The sequence below is a fragment of the Pseudopipra pipra genome, chromosome 2, assembly GCF_036250125.1.
Source record: "Pseudopipra pipra isolate bDixPip1 chromosome 2, bDixPip1.hap1, whole genome shotgun sequence".
NCBI classification, from domain to species: Eukaryota; Metazoa; Chordata; class Aves; order Passeriformes; family Pipridae; genus Pseudopipra; species Pseudopipra pipra.
This window is the reverse complement of record NC_087550.1, coordinates 7,102,398-7,123,693: the sequence shown is the minus strand read 5'-3', so window position 1 is coordinate 7,123,693 and position 21,296 is coordinate 7,102,398. Positions and strand designations below refer to the sequence as shown.

The following is a 21,296-nucleotide window of genomic DNA, read 5'->3' as shown; positions in this document are numbered from 1 at the left end:
ACACGTTAGTTTGCATTGTCTCCTGTCTAAAATCTGTAGATGATGCAGAATTGTGTGTCAGCTTTAGAACTGGTCATACCATGTAAACTTCATTATTATTTTAGGAATATCTGAATTTAGTAGAAGAGTTATTTTCTGATTAATGCTTTAAGTAACTATCCAGAAGACAGCTTTTCCTGTGTGTGTGTTTTCTTTTTAATAATGTCTTACATTTTGTTTATTTTATTACTGAATCTAACTTTTTTTTTTAAAATATCTGCTTTGATATTTTTGGTTATCTTGAATAAGGAAAGTACATAAACACACCCTTGGCTCCCAAGGCTTCACAACTTAGCTGGTCTGGTTCCTGCATGACTTGCACTGTTAACTGAACAGTGAAGTATTTTTTTGTCCCTGTGAGGTCTGATGTTTGAGAGACTGAATAGAGGAATTCGTAGATGTTTTTTTTCTGAGTAAGCAATGCTTATAATTTGTGCATTAATACCTCTGGCTACTGTTACCATATTTTCTGTTGTCTCAACAGTGAAGCTTGTACTGTGTTCCCAAACTGGAGAGTATTTAGGAATTATCAGTAGTACATACACTTGTTTTTTTTTAAGTTATATGTTTCTTCTCCTGGAAGTCTTCAGGGTGAGTTTTCCTTTTTTTTCATCAGTTTTTATTTCAAAGCTGTAATTTAAGGAGTTAAAGCAGCACAACAACATAGGAGGTACATTCATTACAATTAATGGAATAAGGCTCCAGTTCAGCAAAATCATCTACACCTTCATCACTGAACCCTTTGGATCCCACTGGAATTAATGAGTTTGCTGTCTGTAGAATTAAACAGATATTTCTGAGTTTGGAGGAGCAAGTGTTTTATAAATTTTGGTTTTGTTGTTGTTGGGGAAGTTCTCTTCTTGTCTCCAGAAGGAGTCAGAACTTTAATAGGGAAAGTTCAAGGGACTAAACCAGCTTTAGTTTTGGAGCATCAGAACTTACTTTGAGGTTGAAAGAGAGGAACTGTGCTTTTCTAAGAACCTTGTTTGGCAGCCTTAATGTGAGGCTGCATGTGCTGACTTTGTCTCTGAAGTTTTTCCTGTTAGCAAAGTTTGTTGTCAGGCTGGGAAATACAAGGGCATGGTTAAAAAAGAAGGAACCTTGTTGACATTTCACTGGAAATTTTTAAAGCATCAGAAAACTTCTAACAGGAAGGTTAAATGTTGGCATCGTATTAAAAAAAAAAAAAGAAAAAGTAATCTTGAACTAATTTAAAGTCCACAATTAGCTGGGATCACAGGTGGAAAGAAGAAGTTTTAATGATAGCCTGGCCCAGGCCTTGAGGTAAATTATGCATAATTATTCATAACTGCTATTTCTGGCTTGCTTGCATTTGTCCTAGACCTCTGCCCAAGGAAACAATTTGAAATAATTAGTGTGTAAGTGCACTGACAATGATGAATGAATCAAATGCATCTGGTGCCAAACACGGATCTTGATAAGAAGCAGATAACTTTGGGAACTGTGGATTTTTTGTTTTTAAATTTCAGAGACTGGGAACAGTTTGTTCTTTTTTTTTTCTCTTCTTTTTTTTTTTTTTTTTTTCAGACTGACATGTTCAACATAGAAAATTACCACTCATTGGGCCATGATCAAAGTACAGCTTGGAATTCTAGCGTTGGTAACATGAAACAGGTCTGCACACTGTGTGTGCAGCTATTCAGGGCAAAGAAAATGAAGGGGGTGTTAAGGCAAGGAACATTTTGAACACACAGGTCAAAAAAGCTAAAAGTTAATGTTGCAAAAGCAAAAATGCGTTGCTTACCTTACACAGGTTGCAGACACATTTTACCTAAATATACAGCAGTGTAAATACAGCTGTGTGTCATTATTTAGGGCAAAGCAAAAGCAGACACAGTAAGATGCTGTTTGGATTCCTGTATTACAACTCAGTTAAAAATGCCTCTGAAGCCTTCATGGGTGTTTGTTTCTTTCTCTGGCTTGAATGCTCAGTTTTTCATCTGTGTAATTCACTTTACATGGGTTTAGATGCAGGTGAACATGAGGCTCTTTTTAAATTAGGAGTTTTTAATGAAGAGGGGAAACAACTCATTTCAATTAGAATGCCCTTGTCTTCTGGGCTTCTACACCGAGTTAGCACATCTTTATCTTGTTGGACCGGTGAAAGAAGTGTTTAGTAGTTTTGAATTTGTTCATAAAAAATTGATTAAAATATTGATTAAGGCACTGCTCAGATCAGTGACTCAATTAATTGAGCTGTGACCAGCAGTCTCTCAATGCAGAGATTATTTGGCATCCCCTTATTGCCTTGAAATTATAACATTGGGAGTAAAGTTCTCTGCAACACATGTGGCTGTAAAGAAAGATTTTTCAGGCTGAAATGCAAGGTATACATTTGATGGAAGAGCTGAGAAACTGAGACAGCTGAGCTGTTTATTCACTTTCGTCTCTGATTTTCAGGTAAAATTCTTACAATTGAGGATTTAAATTTTGCAGCTTGTTGGATGCATTGTCTTTTAAAGGAGTTCCATGGTGACATGCATTTGACCTTAAACTCAAACAGGATGTGTTTAGTAAGTCTTCCAATTTTTAGTTAGTCTTTAATCATCTGCTTCTGTATATAATTGTTTTTCAGTGGCGGTCTGAAAAATGAAAGCTAGACACGATCCCAGTATGGGGAAACTGGAATAGTTTATTGAACACGAGAACACTATTTTAAAGGCATCTGGGGCTGTATGTTAATGAAGGGGACAACCTATGTTAATTGGGGAGTTACACAAATTTTTACTGCAATTTCCAAAGAGTTAATTTTTCTTCTAGTAGGATTACATGGGGGACAGAGGGATTACAGGGGTTTAGACATGGTTTGATACAATCATCTCAAAAGTCTTTTCTGATTTCTGCTGGAGCCAAGCTTGATCTATGAGGTAGAACTTTAACAGGTCTTGTGAGAAGGGTCTAGCTCCTTCAGATCACGAGGTTTTTGTCAGCCCTTGTTTTCCTTTGCTGAAAGCTGGGTTTGGGCTCCCACATTTTTCTAGTGATTTTCCCAGTGTGAATCCTAATATTGCTCATAAAACTTACAGCTGTTTGGGTAGTGCAACTGAACTCTAATGTTGTGATATCTGAGTTTTGAGATGTAACAAGATGCTTTTGGCAGAATATGGATCTAGAGAAGTTTTTAGCCTATCTAAGCAAAATCCCTGCTCCTAGGAGAAGTTCTGATAATATGTTTGCATGATCAGGTATTTTTCCTGTAAATCTCTTCAATGGCCATGTCCAAATTGCCTAAAATCATGGAAGTTTTTTTGTTTCCTTACTTGTTCTTTAATCTCACTGGTCTCTGAATCTGCTGTTTGGTCTTAATGTGGGGGGAGGAAGAAGAGAGAAAATATTGTGAATAACTGTATGTTCAGTCTTTATTTGATCAGTTCAGAAACTTAAAAAACGACAGGGAGCCGAAGTATTAAATGCTGACTCACTGCACATGCACCATGCAACTTGTACACTCAGAGGTGCAATGTCTAACTAGTAAAGGTCATTTTTACTCAACAGGCATCCTAAGATATATCTAAATAGATCCTGCATTCCACTGTACAAAATCCAGGAGACCCTTGACCCGTGGCCAAAAGCTGGAATACAACTTTTGGTTGCCCTGTAAAACTGTCTCTCTCCAGAAGTATCTGAATCCAGAGCAGATCGTGCTATTCATCAGGATTTCCCACTCTTCTGGAACACAGAGGTCCTGTGGGAAAGAAGATACATAATCACCTAATTAGGTGGTATCATAATGTGTGTGCACAGTGGAGCAGAGTTACATTTCCATGTCTCAAAGAGCATCCAGTTGGTTGACATTTCAGTGGCTTTGTGAAAAATGAGAAAAAATGATGTTTTCTGCAATCCTGTCTTTTTGAAGATCTGGTAGGGCTGGTTCCTTTTAGTAGGTGTTATGAGCTTTTCAGTGAAGAGTTTGCAGCTCTGGAATCAGCCCACCACTGATTTGTTTTCTACACTCTCAGGATCTTTTGACCTGTAGGGAAAACCCAGCATCTTGACTTATCTCTGCTTCCACCAGTACTACTTGATGTTCCTGGAACATGGGGAGAGGGTGGTATTTTTGGTAGGTGAAGGTGATAGCTGATAATGCAGTAATTTTTAAATTATGGTGATTGGATCACTGGAAGAATGCCTTTTTTAAAACTGGAAGGAGCAAGATAATGAAAAAATAGGTTGTGAGCTTTTGTAAGTTGTTCAAGCTGCATATAATCACAAAGTTTATGTAAGTTTTTTTACTTTCTTGAAAGCCTTGCCACATGTTGCAAAATGCTAATGCCAGCTCTGTTCTTCGCTCCGCTGTATTTCCTTAAAATGGCTTAAAATGTAATGAAGCTCAGGCTGTTTTGCCAGTGTTACTGAATTGTATCTGAGCCATTAAATTCAGTAGCTTGTTCCACAGATTGCCCACAAATGTCCTGTGGCATCTTGCCTTCATAAGCAATGGCATCAGTCTCGTGTCCATTGTCATTTCTTTTGCAGAGTTTTAGAAATTATTCTAGTATGCACTAATTTTCTCACTTCACACTTTTCATCTTCCTTCACTGCCCCCTGAGACCCCAATCCTTTAAAATTTATCTGAGTCTTACCTGTTGGTTTAGGACCCAAAAGGTGTCAGATTAGCATAAAAATCTTACTGGACCCTAAAAAAGTATAAAATGACTTTCTGCAACCAGCTTCTTATTCCCTAAATGCCTGATGAGGCTCATGTGCATCATGAGTTACATGGAGTGTATTGTACTAGTAAAATATCACTTATCTCTAGACACCCTTATCTTTTGGCATGAAAACACCTTGTGAAAAAGGCTGAAAGCCTTTGCTTTTAATGTGTTTTTAGAGATATTCATGAGCAAATATACATACCTTCTAAAGCAAATGCTGCTGCCAGTATTACATGCATAGGAACCTCTTTGTCAAGTATGCACTTTACCCTCAAAAAAGGATTTCCTTGAGAAATTTCAGTTTGTTCTCTTCCTATTAGCTGTGGCTTTGTTAACAGTTCAGTTCTGCTGTTCTTTGTCCTAGCTCATAAAAAGGAATATTTAGGAGATTTTTGATTGTAGGTAGATGTGTTTCTCAGTGAAGTACCTCAGTGGACATGTTTATAGCAGGTTTATTTGCTATCCAAAGAGGTGAGTCTTGGTGAATATTTCTCTTTAATTTGTCATTGGGGTCAAAATGATGCAAATATGGATTTCTCAGCTGATGATTAGTAAGACCATTTGATACTGCTGGTAATTAAAGCATGAAAATTGTATTGGGAATGCCTGCTGTCCTCAGTAATGTATTTGTTAGTAGAAATGTGGCAGGTTCCCTTTCCTGGTGTCACAATGTAAGGGCAGAGATCTGTGGAAAAAGAATTGACTGCTGAAAGTATCAAATGTGAACTAATGAGGGAGAATGATGTTTTCTGGGAGAAAGAAGTGAGTGCTCTCATGCTGAGTAGGAAAAGGCAGAATGTTTGTCAGAGGTTTTTGTGTGTTTTTTGAACTTACCATAACTGATGTTTAGTTCTTGAAGGTTTTTTAATTTACTTTTTTAAATTATTTTCTACATAAAAGTAGTGATGCTGCAAGGATTTAAGAGCTTAGATCTTTATAGGCCTAATTTGCTTCCTGGGAAAAGAACTGAACCCTGAGTTGAGGGAAGATAACTATTTCTCTTTTGTAGCCATTCAGAAAAAAATATTGAATTTTCAATGCAATGAAAATGAGAAGCTTACCAGACTTAAATAACTAAATAATCTAGCCTACAAAGACACTTCAGTGGTCCTAAAACTAACTAGATTTTTATAGGCCATAGAAACAAGAGTAATTTATTCTTTACCTATAAAATTAGTCTTCTAAAGTCACATCTATATACAGCATTTCACGTCATTTTTGTTTTGGCTTGGGAAAATACTTTGTTGTAAATTGTCATGTAATTTGAAGTTATTGAATTTTTTTTCTATTATTTTTTACAGTGTCTTAATTTCCCAAAAACCAAAGTGAGAAGGATAATTTGAAGCAACAGGATCTGGTTCTTTGCAGATGGAAGCATAGTGTAAATAAAAGGTTTCTTTGAGGAGGAGGATATGACAAGGTGTTCTTTGTGGTGGATAAACCTATTTATTGTTACTGTTGAAGGTGTCACAGTCAGTCTGTGGACCAAGATAATAGCTGCCTTAAAGTTTATTAGGCATCTTTTATGCCTGCTAAGAGCTGCACAGACATTGAGGATGGTGATGTGTGGGTGGGGTTTTTGGTAGGAGGTTTGATTTGGGCTTTTTTGTTTTGGTGATGGTTTTTATATGACCTTAACCATTAAAATCTAATGGTTCATCCTGTATCCCTGCTGTTCATTGCCATGCCAGGAGCTCATTTTTTGCTTACCCATCCTCAACTGTTACCAGCTGCCTAATCCTGTTGCCTAAAAGCAAAGAAAATTCGCTAGTGTATTTTAATATAGTAAGGTTGAGAGCAGGTCTGTAATTATAGAGTTCTTTAAGATGCACAAAATATATAAGCCCAAGCATTTAGGATAGCTTTTTTTTTTAAATAATAATACTAGCTATTATCATATCTAACAGGATACAGCCAGCCTGATAATTGTCTGTCCCCAGGACCTTCCTCAGGCCGAATTGGGTGGGTGGTCTTCCACAACCACTGTTTCCTCCCATTCTTTGTCTTCCTCAGGACTTCTGTCCTGCTTGGAACAAAATCAAGGATTCTGGGCCTTCTAAATGGCTTTAACTAAAGTTATATCAAGGAATGTGCTGGGAATATCTTGTTCTGGTACACTCTCTACAGACTAGATGCCTTTTAGCTTGCTAAAAAATCTCTATCTATTGAAAACCTTGACGAGAAACATCAAACAATCTTTTAGAATTTGGTACAAAAGTATTTCATTAAAAGCTCTATCCTAAAATTGCTGCAAGATGCTAAAAGCTACATTAAAATCTGTATACTTAGGGATCTTAAGGCATCAATCCCACTGGTTTGCAGTGCAGGGCAGAGGTGGGATGCTGGGAAGGAGAGGACACTGGCAGAGGCATCCAAGTGCTGCTGATAGCCTGATAATTAACATGCAATTATTTGACTGAACTCAGCCCCTCTGTGCCTCTGGTGCAGCTCTGGACAACAAAAATCACACGTGTCCTTCCTAAGCTTCGTTAACTCCTTCAGAAGAGAGAGTGCTGCTTTGGCATATTAATTAGCTACCATGCTTTCTTTTACTCCAAGTTAACCCTTAGTTGATTAAAATTACTGATAATTGCAAGGCTGTTAGAGGTCTGTTTATGCAAAGTGTGCTTAAAGGGGCTTTGCTGTCAGGGTGAACAGGCAAATGGTTCATATCGTTTGGTTGTGCTTGCCCCACACTTCTCTCCTTAAAAAGAGGAAGAGCAAACAAGTAGAAAAAAAGAAGCAAAGATAAATCAACAGAATACCAAAAGTTACTGCTAAGGAAACGAGTTCTTCTTCACTGGAAAATAAATGGAATAGTGAAAGAGTGGGCTGATACGACGTTAACTTAGGGAATATTTTTTCACCTATTTCCTGCACCGTGTTACAATGTATTATGCTCAGAAGTTATCAACTTTCAGTAAGTTCAATACATTTTTAAAATTTTTTACGTGTCTGCTGAAAAATTTATTTTACTCCCACAAGAGTAAGATTTTGGATTGTTTGAAACTTTTTGACTAAAGTAAAACCAAAAAAAGCACAGGTTAAATTATGCTGCATTTCAGGGATTTTTTTTGTATAAATGTTTAACATTGTGCCATATTTCATATTTTTATTTACAGGTGCAAGACAAAAAAACCCCAAATTTTTAAAAATTATTTTTTATTACAGCTTTCTTTTTTTTTTGTCTTTTTTAGCCAATGAAAGCAAACAATGCTTTCCACAAAATGTTCTTATGACACTTTCCTTCTACTTTACTCCACTATTTCAGACAGAGAATGGAATTTCTGTATAGAAAATGTCTCCGTTTTCAGAAAATGGTGTCATTAAAGCTGGCTCACTCCATCTGCATGTACAGTCATTTGTATTCCAATGTTACAGAAATATCCACTTGAATTTTCTGATTTCTCATTATTTTAAACGAGGACATCACAGTTATTGTCAACCAGGACACTGATAAAACATGAACTTCTGTTTTGAGAGGTGTTGTATTCTTTTTACTGTGATAATTCACTGTGGAGAGGCAGAGATTTCTCAAATCTATGCTATAGAATAACATCTACCATTCAAACAGAACACTTTGTATGTGCACAGATGAGTCATTCTTAAATATTCCCATTATGCCTTGCACAATGGAATTGGTCCTTCTCAGTACTTCCACTTTTTATGTAATAAATGTAACAGTAAAAATACTTTTTCCTGAACTCGTCTGCTGCAAAAAAAGTGCTATTATCTCACTTTCAGGAACACTAAACTTTCTTTTTTTTCTTTAGGTGACCTACTTTGTAGGGTAGCTATTTCTTAGAGTTCTTCCTTTTTCCACAGCCAATCTGCCTGTTTTGTTTTTTGTGTAAATCTCAGTTTCTTTGTCACTTAGTACATTCTAAATAACATTAATTCTAACTAAATTTTCAATTTTCAGTTAGTGCCATATTTTATGATCATAAAACAGAAATGCTAACATGGATCTTAAGTTTTTCTGTGAGACAGATTTTTTAATACAAATATATACTTAAGTTCATCAATGCAGAGAATAAGATTGTTTTGAAAAATTTAGAAATTAACTTTTGATTGGCATGGTATTTACCTTATTGTAAGAGATTTGGGTGATTGTTATTCTGACTGTTAAAAGATGTAAAGCTCAAGGGCACATGTTATTTGCCAAAAAAATATTTAAATACCTTAAAATAATGTACTTTCTAAAGTGGGAAAACTCTTCATGATCTGCTACTTTTTCCAGAAGACTTCCAATAAAAGCAGCCTGAGTTTTTAGAATGAAGCTGTCATAGTTTGAGAGCCCCAAAATCCAATTCCCTAGACCAAACCCCCTCCCACATCTCAACCCAGTGTGAGATGGGTTTTCCAGACACCACACGAGACTCAGAATGGGGGAAAGGGATTATATATTACAATGACTGTACAAATAAAGAGTATAATACATCATATACAATCTCACCTATCTCTACCATGACATAACAGTATTTACAATGGATCAAATCTCTTCTCTCTCCAAATAAAGGTCCAGGAGGGAAGAAGGAAAAGATCCTTTCTACTCTCAGAGCAGTAATGTCTCTTCAGAGTAGCAGTCTCTCTCTCTCTCTTCCATGCTGCAGCTGTAGCTGGATCTCTGCCAGTACACACGAGGGGTATCCAAGCCCCTCAGCCACTCGTCTCCAAGCGAGGGTCTTATCTTCTGTGGACTGTGTTCACCTGGACACGGTCACCTCACCATGGTCATATCAACGAAGCTCAGGGGTCTTCGTGACGATCCCTATCTTTAGGGGATTCAAGCCCCTTTTGCAGAGCTCCATGCTCTGTCTCAAGGCGGGGGGGGGCAAGGTCACCCCCTCCGCATTCCTTCTCTGAGCTTTTCAGCTCCTTTCTGCAGTGCTGTAGCACTCCAAGACTAAAAGTCCATCATCCTTCTCTCTCTAGGAGGTCTCAGAGGGATTTGGGGTCTTTTGGTTCAGTTCTTACCCCAAAACTCTCTCTCTCTGTAGAGCTTAGTCCTGCTCTCTCTGCTGCTGGCTCTCTTTCTGTTTCTCTCTCTCCTTCCAGGAGTTCTCTCTGTGTTGCTGCATGCCTGTCGTTGCTGCTTGGTCTTCTCTCTTCTGGCTGTCTGCCACTTTCTCCGTCCACTGCTGTTCTGCCGCCGCTTTTCAGGATCTCTTGCTGCGGCTCACAGTGGAGAAACATCCCCCAGCTCAGCTACAGACACTTAGCCCAGTCTTACACTGTTCAAAGTCCCTGCAGCACCCCAGCCGGGGGCTGGGGGGGACCAGAGCCCTCTCTCCTCATGGCTCTACAACATGGCTACTTCTTTAACAACAACTACAACTACTTTCTTTTCCGGTCTAAGTGTGATATGTTTATATTTTGCAGAAGGGCTCATTGGCTCAAACCTCAAGGGTCACCACCCCCTGGGGATTTACCATTTTATAGCTTCAGGTGGAAAACTGTTTTCCCCCACCACAGAACCATGTGACAAAGGGACATGTGTTACACACTTGTGTTATATGACCATCATTCATATATTCTGACTCCTTTTCAACTTGTCACAAGATTTTATTGTTTTTACTAAGGGGAATTCTATCACACTGATATAGTTATCATCTTTCACTGGCAAAGAAAAGAAAAAAAAAAAAGGTAAAATTGAAGTATTTTTCAAATAATGACCTCAGCTACACAATCCCAGAATTAGTAGATGTCCTCCTGTCATTACAGTGTACTCTGTCTTCATTTAATACACTTTTCTCCATCAAATCAGGTGGCCGTGTGTACCATTGGTGACATGGGTTTGGCCACCCCCAAAGTGGTTTGGGGATTTTTTTGTCTCTGGTGTTTTCTGAAGAAATGTCCCTGTTTGTAAATATATATATATATATATATATATATATAAAAATAAAATTTAATACTTGATTTTTAAAAAAAAAAACCCTTTATGACATCTATTATCCTATACATGCAGATGACCACAGAAATCTGTTAAAGACCAAATTGTCTTAACCAGAACAGTTGGACATGCTTGCTTGTGCTGTTCTTTAGAGCCATGAGAAGTTGTTAAATGCAACCTCATTTCATTCTTCCTTACTTGGATCACACATGTGCAGTCACCCCAGAATTGCTGTCACGATTGAATTAACGCTGTTTAAATAAAGGGCTGCCAAGTAGAGCCTGGAAATAGTTAATAGAAATTGTGTTCCTACTATGAGTTGAGAATACTTTCCCTGCTGATGAAGGAGATGGGGCCCTCAGGGTACAGACTTGTGGAATAGCAAATGCTGTTGATTGAGTCTGAGGAATCACAGAAGAAAGTGTCTGTGCCAGTGCTTTTATGTAAGAACAAAAGACCTTGCACAGGTATTCAGCACAGACTCTGATTTCTCATGCTCTGTTGAGATCAGAGTTCTCTCATCATAATTTAAAGAAGGAACTTTGTGACCTGAGATGCTGTAAAGTGTAGTAACTAAGTTCCTGATTTCACCTTAAATTCCCTGCAAGCTGGTGCTGTTTTCCTGTTGTTTGTGCTGTGCTGGCCGATGCTGTTGCTGAGATGGACAATTTCACTCGCATGGTCAGATGGGTTGTGCCAGGCACGGGATGGTCTTCTGGGATTCAGAATGAGGTCGCTCTGTAAATTATGCAGGAAACCAGCAGTGCTGGATGTTAAACTCTTTGCTGCAGTGTATGGAGTGAGACCATTGTGGAAGAGTCTAGAAGGTGATTCTGTAGATCTCGATGTCTTTTTACCAAAAGGGCTTATATTTGGGTCATGATGAACTGATGATGTGCTCATGGGCAGACAAATCCAATTTTGCTAAGTAAAAGTTCCCAGTATGTTGCTCCTCGTAAGGTGCAGAACTTTGTCCTTCCCCTTCATGCTGTTCCTGTCAACCCATTTCTCCAACCTGTCAAGGTGCCATGGAATAGCAGGATGACCCCCTGGCATATTAACCATTCCTCCCAGCTCCATGTCATCAGCAAGCTTCCTGAGGGTGCACTCAGCCCCACCATCCAGATCATTAACGCGTGTTGAACAGGACTGGACCCATTATTGATGGGTTCCTTGGGTCTTCCCTAGTCCCCTAGGAACTGGAATTAGCACTTGATGATTGTTGATCATCACACTCCTGTGTCTTTATTAGGGGCTGGAGGTGGTTTTTTGTTGGTTTTGGTTGGTTGGTTGTTTTTGGTTTGTGGGTTTTTTTGTTTGGGTAGCTGATTTTTTTAGTTTTGGTTTTGGTTTTTTTTTTGTCCTTGCTCTGGTTTTGGTGTGGTTTTGCCAGGCTGATGTGCAGGTGGATTTTCCCCTGTATCAGCTCCCTAGATTGCCACTTTAATGCTGATGCAGGGAGCAGAAGGGAAGGTAGGAGTGGGGCAGAGCAGAATCAGCACTTAAGCTGTTGTAAAGCCACGATTACATTTATCGAGCAAGTTCGATCAGTTTTCCATGTGGTGATTAGAGGTCAGATGCACATTTCTGAACTCTTCACAAGGAAAAGACATCAGAGAGAGAATATTCTGATGAGGTATTTTGTTTGAGGTGTTTTAATTTCAGCTTGGTGTTGCATTAGTCAGAGAGTGGTTATTTCTGAAAGATAGTGAGTGAATTTTAATTTATGCCTCAGAACACTGTGTTAGATAATCTTGAAAAACAGAAGCTCATGTCCAAAATGTCCTATCTTGAATGTTGCAAAATTGTCAGTCTTATATAAATTGTTATGCTCTGCATGTGGAATTTGACTGCAAAGAACACGATTGTATTGCTTCTATATTCTGTCACAGCCCTCTGATTTAATTAGGGGTTACCTTCCAGCTTTTGGAAAGCTGCAGAAATTTGCTTCTCTCACTCTCTGGCCTCCATTATATCTGTCTGCTTCTTCTCCACACTTCCAAGTGGTTGGGAATATTTCTAGTACAGATTACCACCTTTCTGCCCAGCTTCCATTCTTTCTTTGATTCAATAACAGCTTTCTTTCCTCCTCTCCTTTGTCTATAATATTTTCTGAATCATACCCACTATTGCATTGGATTTTTTTATGATTGTTCTTTTCCCTTTTCTTTTTGCAGCAGCATTCTTCGTTAGCTCTTTCTTGTCACTTAATGTCATCTTTGTTGCCTACTCTTGTAAACCTGACATCCTTTTGTCCCCACTTTTTCTCTTCTAAGTTTCTTATACTTTTAACTTTTCTTTTTCTTTATATTTCCCAAAAATCTGTATTTTTGTTTTCTTTCCACTTGGAAAAAATATCCTTGCCTTTTGAGAAAGAGCAGTACAAACAGTTTATAATTTGTTCTATGCAGTTGGGTTTCTTCTGTAAAAAAATTTATTCAAGCTGAGATTATTCATAAATATCATTTGAATTTTTCATGTGAACAAATTTCAGCTGTGGGAGGCTCATGATGAGACTTTGTGTGATTAATCTTACATATTGCATGCTGATTTTTCTGTTTCTTTGCTAATATTACAAAAATGTTGTCAAACTTCTGTCTAGGAAACTATTTTACCTGCTTTTCTTGTCTGTTGCTCCTCCACCTCTAGGGAATAAAGCAAGACCATTCCTAAAACCAACATGTAACTCTGAAAAAGCAAAAGTAAACAGAGACTAACTTTGGCCTCTTTTTTGAAGTACTACCTGCTGTTAGTGCAGAGAGAAAATAAAAAAATAAAAACCCCCACCTTCTAAACACTCTCAGTAACAAAATTACAGTTTTATACTTGAATTCAAGAACCTGCATAAGTGCAAGGTAACATAAATCATAACTAAATTGTGCTTTTACTTTCTCCTCACCCTTTTTCAAAGCAAAAGGCTTTTGTCTTTTCTTGTCAGTCTTGCATTTTTTATGGGAAACTGAGTTTTCCTACATATAGATATAGGGATATAGAGTATGGCCTTTATAATGAAAAATGATGCTTCATTATATATATAAAAAAAAAGTTCTTGTATTTTTAACTGTTTGGCCTCTCTGTCCACACAAATATATTTGGCTGTACTTCTAAGAAATGTCTTCTAAGATTATAGCATAAGTAGACATGTGAATAATATTTTATTATTTTCTTCCCTAAATCTCTTCATATAGAGAAGTGAAAGAAGTGTTAAATCTGGATAAATTATATTCAGGCTGGTGAAGCATGATTCTTCAGCTTTTTCACTTACTTTTTGTATTCAATTTAAATAAATAATTGCTGTCTTATCATTATTGGCAACAGAATGATTTTCCTGTAGGAGGTGTTCTTGTTTATGGAGTGAAATAGGTGCAGTGTGATCACAGTAAACATAGTTTTTCATTTAGTAAGAGATAGTGCATTTAAGATTAGCACACCAGAACATTCCAGATAGTTTAATGCATAAATTATAAAACTTCTGGGCAAAAAGTATTTAATATCACCTGCATAAAATACTTCTCTGAGTTCAAAGGTATGTTGTGGGGATTTTAATTTTAAATCCTACCTTTTAAATTTTTTTTTCCTGACAAAATGATACGGATAAACAAATTTGCATTTTTGGTCTGTTTTGGGGGGCATATTGCTATTTTCATGGTAGAAATGTTCATCTTACCACTTGAAATTTTGGTATATAAAATATGAGACTTGATGGCCTCGAATACATTGTGCTTATTTAACACTTTCTCTTTTTTTTTTTTTTTTTTTTTGCCTAGCTCCTTTGGTTTTGGATGTAGCAGCACTGAGTTTCATCAGTAATAATTTTGTTCATTTTAATTTAAATTTAAAAAATGGAACTCTGTTGGGATTATCAGCTTCCTTTGTTCTCCATCTCTTTTTCTGCTGTTGTAAGCTATGAGTGACATGTAGGTTCAGTTCAAGCTGTAGCTCTCATTTCCGAAACATTACCAATTGGGATGTTGTCTCTGGGACATGTGAATATGGAACAGCTATGAAATGCACTTCTGAACTTTGTTGCATGTCAGTAAATCTGCATTACTAGCTGTATTTCATGGGTTATAAATCAGCAGTGATACTCAATTTTTCCTGTTTCCTGTGGCTTGAAGCATATTCCAAGTGTTTTCATGCCATGGGTTTCTCACTAGGTCCCATCCATCTTGTAGGAGAGAGTTCTGATTCCAACCATGGCAAAGATTCTTGACAGCTCAGGTTCTCTGTGGACTTTGAATTTCATGCTCACAACATGTTCAGTTGGACCCTGGGAAGCAAGTGAAGATCTGAAAGACAGTTGCCTACATATGGCAGCTTTCCTAACCAAGTATATTAAAATGTAATTTTTATCTCTGGTTTACGGGACTTCAAAGTCTCAACTCACATAGGAAGTCTGTGATGGTCTTATCTCAGAGTCTTGAAGTCAAGTCTTTATCAGAAACATAAATAATTTGACACAGTTCCTGACCTTGGGGCAGGAAAAGACCAGGAGGATGAGGCAGCGTGAACGTTAGTTTGTCTCTCATCCTTTGAGCTGTGATTCACTCATTACTTTTGAGGTCACTGTCAGGACATTTTGGAGGACCATGTGGTCACTGCTGCAAGGGCTGGCAAATAGAGGGTCTCATTGTGTTCTAGTGCTGTGTGAACTTCAACCTTTGGAGCCACAATTCAGCAAAATAAACAAAACAGTAAAATCCTTGTCTGATTTTTTTTCCCCCCATCTGCAGTCCCAAGTGCAGAGAACTGAGTCAAACCCACTCACATATTATTGATACACATTCCCAGACGGCTTTCATTTATATTTAGCCCTGTGTTTTGTGGTAAAAAAATCCTTCTTGTGCAGTTGTTTTCATTTTGAGCTTTTCACAGCATGTAATCAGTGTCTCACTGAGAGCAGTGCGAGGTTAATTTTTTTTTTTGACCACAGGACTCAAAAGTGAGGCAATTTTGAATGTTTGAATACAAAACTGCAGTGCTGTTTTACTCAGTGTGTTTACATTCAAGGTAGTTATGATAAAGAAATGAAGCTTAAGTAAATAAAGGTAATCTATAAAAATATTTTCAGCATTAGAGCTAATGAGCAATGTTTAGATTTCCAATAATTCTCTGAACCTTATTTAATCTCTGCAATACAATATTGATACCAATGATAACAATTAGTGTAGTGTATTTCTTGAAGCACATTGTGTTCCACTGTAGCATAGTAAGCCAGAAAATGAAATACAAGCCTTATGTTTACATATAGAGTCTTATGGAGGAATTTGGCTAGTGGGGTTATAGGTCAGGAGTTTATGTTCCTGCTAATGTCTCTCAACCTCCCACATAGTAAATATACAAATATAGCTATTAAATGAGATTTGGATTTGAGATTCTTTGTGAGGCTTCTCTAAAATATGACAATATTTTTAGGATTGAATGTCTCCTATTCCAGGAGATATTTGACTCCTCCTTGGGCTTACAGTGACCTGTGACTGAGGGGTCTGCAGCAAAAATGCTGTGCAAGACACAGGTAATGTGGTGTGAACAGCAGATTTTTTTCAAGTTTTATTTTGTGTGTTTGTGAGCTGTTTTGTGTCATGAGCTTCTGTTCACTCAAAACTGAAATTGTTTGAACCTGAATGCTGCCCAATGGCTATAAGATTGTGATCAACTGGAGGTTTTTTTGTTTCCTTCATTTTTCTTTTTTTAATTTGTTTCTGCATGTAAAACTGTGTATTTCTGTGACATGCTTCCTTTTTTTCAGTTCTAAATGTGTACAGTTTGTCAAATAATGAACAGAGTGTTTTCAGAAAATGGTGTATCTCCAATGTACTGCTGCAGTATAGACCTGTGAAAATTAGCTAATGCCATTGCTCGTCAAGAGTCTTTGGTTAAAGTCCTGGTTGAGTTACTTCTGTTTATTTATCTCGTATTAAATTAGGCATGAGTTCCTCTTTCATCCCTAGCTTGACATAGGAAAAGTAATTGTTTAATAATGTTTTAGAGCCTTGAGAAATCAAGAGCATCTTAGCCAGAGGTTGAGAACTGGGGACTACCTCCAGAATTCCCAGTCTAATTACTTTCTTCTTATTGAACTGAAATGAATTTATCTTTAGAAAATATGAAATGTCAACCCACGAGTTCCTGTATTAAACATATTTTTCAATTAAAATAACTGGAAATATGTGCATAGAACTAACTTTTCCTAATTGAATGGTTAAGAAATTAATTTCCATAGAATTACAGTAAAAATATAATTATAATTTCTCTTTTGACTCAGCAGTTGACTAAAGAATAATAAAGCCTTTTAAGCATAATGACTATTCTCTGATTTCAACATGTGCTTAGTTTTGAAGACCCTATATGATAGCTAGATTTAAAAAGTAATACATATACTATTTTTATTTATTGCCATTTTTTTCCAGTACTTCTCAAGCAAGGGATTGGAGGAAACAACATTATGCTTTTCAGGTATATGTCATACCTATTTTTGTCTTGTACTCATTGAAGGGAAGGCGTGATGGCTGAGACAGTATTTCAGATGTTGTTTTCTTTAGGGAAAGAGTAGGTGTGCTTCCTTCAACAGGAATAAAGAGGCAACTTTAGGAGGAAAAATGCTATGTTTTATTGATGAATTAGAAGAAGATCATAGTATTAAGTACTTCATGTATTTTGTTAACAGCAGAGCTCCTGATTGATTTTTAAGAACCTGTTGTTTTAGGTTCAATTAGTTGATTCTGAGCTGATTTAGGGAGGTGAGGGCCATGTTAGTCCTTCTGTGAGACCTTTTGTGTACCTAACTGGAAGGACATTCGGTGTGGGTAAGGATGCTGTTCTGAACTGCCCGAATAAAGAGGTTGAAAGAGAAAGTTTTTGTTAAAAAATGGTGCTAAAGATGGAAGCATGGAGATGATCTGTGAGTGTGTAACGGCTTAGGTGAAGAATATCAAAAAAGAGCAATGAGATATGATCTAAGTGAAAACCAAACTACCCAGATACCTCTAAATTATGGTAATTACACTGAGCAGGCTTTTATGGAATTGATTTGGGCTCCAGCTGTCATGGAAGTTGTTTAAGATTTCAAATTAAATTGTTCTCCCATATGAAGTTAGGAAGCATTAGCTGTGTCTCACTCATGCAAATTAAACATTTCCATTTGTAGATTAGTTTTCCATCTGGGTTGTGCCAGGGAGTTGAGGAAGGTTTCAGTGGAATCAAGGCCTTACAGAAGGGACAGAGTCACAGTGCTTGCCTTTTGCTCTCTGCTGTGCAGGATTACATCCAGTGTTGTGATCTTAAAGGGGGTTATCATGTTGGAGGCCACAGATCCTGAAGCTTTTCTCAGAGTCTGGGAAACTGCCCATAAAGACCCCCAGCTCTTTGGACTTGACGATCATCTTGAGTTGGAGGAAATACTGCTACATTCAACATTAATTACTTTGGTAATGATATAGTGGCCTTGCCAACATCAAGTCTGCCAGAGAGCTGGAAATAGGGGCGCAAATCTTAGAGCATGTCCTCTATTGTCTTTGCATTCTCAGCCTCATTGTAGTCACCTCTCACTCCATATAGAGTTCATCTGCTTGTGAGAGGTCAGGTTGTCCTGCACATGCATAGAAGGATTGCTTGTAGGAGTAAGTATCACTTCTGGACTGGCTGCTGTGGTGTGACTGTTTTCTGGAGTGACCCATCACTTTCCAAGGAATCAATAATAAACTACCACCCGCCCTGGAAAATTGTGCTGTGTCTTGTCTTTCTACCTGGCCAGTTTATTCATGGTCTGTGGAAGACACTGGCTGAAGGCAAAGTTGGTCTCAGAGCAGCTGGTGTAACAGTGCCTGGTATTTTTTTTCTGTTCAGTTTTGCACTTGGAAAACAAGCAAATATTGTTTGGATTAAAGAAAAAAAAAGGCAGCTATGTAAAATGTGCTCAGCACTCTGTATCCGTCTTTGGTTTAATCATCTAAGAACAAATCAGGTTTTCTGTCGGGAAGTAGTTTTATATGTATTTGTGTTACTTGCCCTTGTGCAGTAGTACTGCCAATTATATTTATTAGCCCTAAATATTAAACAGCTGGAAGGATTCCATTGTATATAAATAAGACATTTGAGACCTGGAAGGATGCCATTCCTAATACAGCAGCTGGTGCTTTTTGCAGTTACATCCAGCACAACACTACTGAATTTCACTGTACATTGAGTGTTGTGTTAATGACAATAGGAGAACATGGGGTGGTTTGGGATTTCTGTAGGAAATGTGTAAAAATACCTTGCTTTGAAAGCCAAACTAGCAAGGAAATGCTATAGTATCCACCTGTTATGTGCATTTTGATGTAAATATTTTTTTATCTGTGTTTTGCTGCCAAATACAAAGCAACAAACTGCAGAGGCTTTTCAAATGTGAAATTTTAAGTGTTCCTGTGCCACAGATGTTTTTCACTTTCTCTATTGCAGTGGTGTTTTCCCATTTAAGTAATGGTTTCATGCCTCAAAATTCCTGCTTGCTGATGCTTCTGAAAGCATTTGCTAATGGTTTGGGGTTTTTTTATGAAGGCATGACTGACTCTTTGTTAGAGTCCTAGTAATAACTAAAACAATAACAAAAATATTGCCCCACTATTAATTCGTTCCTAATCTATGTATTAGAAAATGGAGGCATAAATGTGGACAAGCGATATCCTCATATTTCCTAACCAGCAAATAGTTTGGGGAAGTGGATTCTTTCCATTCTTGACTGACTATGCCATGATCATTTCTTTGGAAAGGTTTACCATCAGTACTTGTGTGGTTACATCCAATATTAGTGCTTTAGGTGAAAAAGGTGATAGTGATGGAGGACCTGATTATTTTTATCTGTGTTATTATTAACTATGAATAAATTTTAAAAAATAAAAGCCTATTGTTATGAGTCATATGCCTGAAAGTATTATGTGTAACACTGTGTGAAATCATTTCTAATTATAATTACTTAAGGACACATTTTTCTCGCCAGATTGCCACATCCACAGCGTGGGGTGAGTTCCACCTTGGATAAATTTCTCTTTGCTGAACTCTCATTGTACCAAACAACCACTCATTTCTATCTCTGAAACCAGCTACACTTAAAAGTTGAATCTTACCTGGTTTGTGCAGTGCTCGTGGAGAAAGGTGCTTTTATGTGAGTGATTGTTCAGCGCAGATTTCCACCGTGGGGACTGTTGTATTTAGAACTTCCCAGAAAATCTGCTTAACCTGTGAGAGAAATGAGATTGAAACCTGTTTTTCCAGGAGACATGCAGCCTAGAAAAAAAACCCTATAAATGCTTTACTTGTCCAGGCTCTGAATGGGTGTTTGAATGCTGGATTCAGATGTCTTAGAAAGTCAGATGTTTTCCTCATTGTGGTGACCTTTTTACCTCACTGTGATTAAGAGGATTTTGCTTGCAGAAGGGTGAGAATCAGCTGTCCTTACAAGTTTGATGATGAAGTGCTCATCTGTCTGGCAGCTAGAGATGGGGGGAAAAAGATGGCTTTACTTATCTTTCTGCAGTTTGGTTTAATTATTAGCCTAGTATTCCCATGATAAGGTATGTACTCTTGCTTTCACAATATTGTGTGTATTTATTTGTGCTTAGCATCTATAAGACAGTTGCACTTTTTTTTTTAACATCATTCATTGCAATATTTATTTTATTTTACTTCCCAGCTCTTTAAAAACTAAGAGACATTAGTGCATCCAATGCTTCTGGTGATTTTGTTTTGAGACAGAGGGTCAAGATTTATGTTAAATTATGAATATAGTTTTTATGCCTTGGTGAAATGAGGTTTGTTTACTTGGAAAGAAACTCAGATCACTGTGGTAATATATATTGTGCTAGAGGTAGCACGTGGGACATGGTTCCTCTCCAATTGCCTGTCAGGTCATGTGCCAGAAAACACATGTTCTTGTGAGGAGGATAAGGTTTTCTTTAAAAAAGGGTAGTTTTCCTCTGGAGGAGAAAAAAGAGTTTTCCTTTAGGGGAGAAAAAAAATAAAAGAAAAAATTATTTTTTTCCCTTAAGTTTGAATTTCCATTAGATCTGATTGTTTTGGATAATTTGGGATAAATTTCAAGCTAGTTGTGTGGTAAGATGCCAGATCTCAGTTTTGTTGGGGAAGTTTAGTATGTGGATCTTCTTAATGAGTTTCTTATCTCACCTGAGCTCTCAACAGATATTAATATTGTGTGTTGTCATTCTGAAATGTTTTGCTAAGTTATGAAGAAACCTCAACTTTTAAGTTAAAGCCGTGAACAAAATCTCCTGAATACGATGATGTGCTGTCAGGGGTGCTTTGTCTGCTCCCACAAATGTAAAGATTTCAGTGGGGAACTGAACAGAGAGGGAGAACATCGTGGTAAGAACACGTGAATCTTAGACTGAATATGGTTGTGTGTAATTTTATAATAATATATAAACTTCTTTGAACCTTATGTTCTCTCTAACATGCTTATTTTCTGTCACAGTAGAGCTTTCTCATTTAACAGTCCTGACTGGGTAATGTAAAAACATAGGCTGGTAAAACAGCTTTAGGGGAAACTGTCCCAAAATCTGTCTTAAGAGGGTTTATGCAATGGTAATGATAATTTCAGTGTCTGTATAACTTAATCAAAAAACTCTTGCAATGCAACTTCTTCTTCTTTCATTTGCAACTTAGAAAAAAAAGCTAAAAATAAAAACTGGGCT

At 37.3% G+C, this 21,296-nt stretch overlaps 1 protein-coding gene and 1 long non-coding RNA gene across 8 annotated transcripts in view; one reads left to right on the top strand and one right to left on the bottom strand.

The window, feature by feature from the left end:
- The window catches only part of EPHA3 (EPH receptor A3), a 209,855-nt gene that overhangs the window by 42,967 nt on the left and 145,592 nt on the right, over positions 1 to 21,296 (top strand). Inside the window, exon 1 of one of the 4 annotated variants that reach the window (XM_064643731.1) lies at positions 16,091 to 16,123. The exons of the other annotated variants lie outside the window; for them this stretch is intronic. Within the exon in view, the coding sequence (XP_064499801.1) occupies positions 16,106 to 16,123 (18 nt within the window). The 5' untranslated portion in view covers positions 16,091 to 16,105. Of the gene's footprint in view, positions 1 to 16,090; positions 16,124 to 21,296 lie in introns of those variants that run through there. 4 annotated transcript variants of the gene reach the window in all.
- Positions 3,039 to 20,115, bottom strand: LOC135408836 (uncharacterized). 4 transcript variants are annotated; one of them, XR_010427865.1, is made up of 5 exons: positions 19,989 to 20,115; positions 19,713 to 19,824; positions 18,150 to 18,196; positions 17,078 to 18,078; positions 3,039 to 3,745 (listed from the first exon to the last, which is right to left on the bottom strand). It is a non-coding gene; the product is annotated as an uncharacterized LOC135408836 (long non-coding RNA). The 4 variants fall into 4 exon arrangements; XR_010427869.1 differs by lacking the exon at positions 18,150 to 18,196; XR_010427860.1 differs by lacking the exons at positions 17,078 to 18,078; positions 18,150 to 18,196.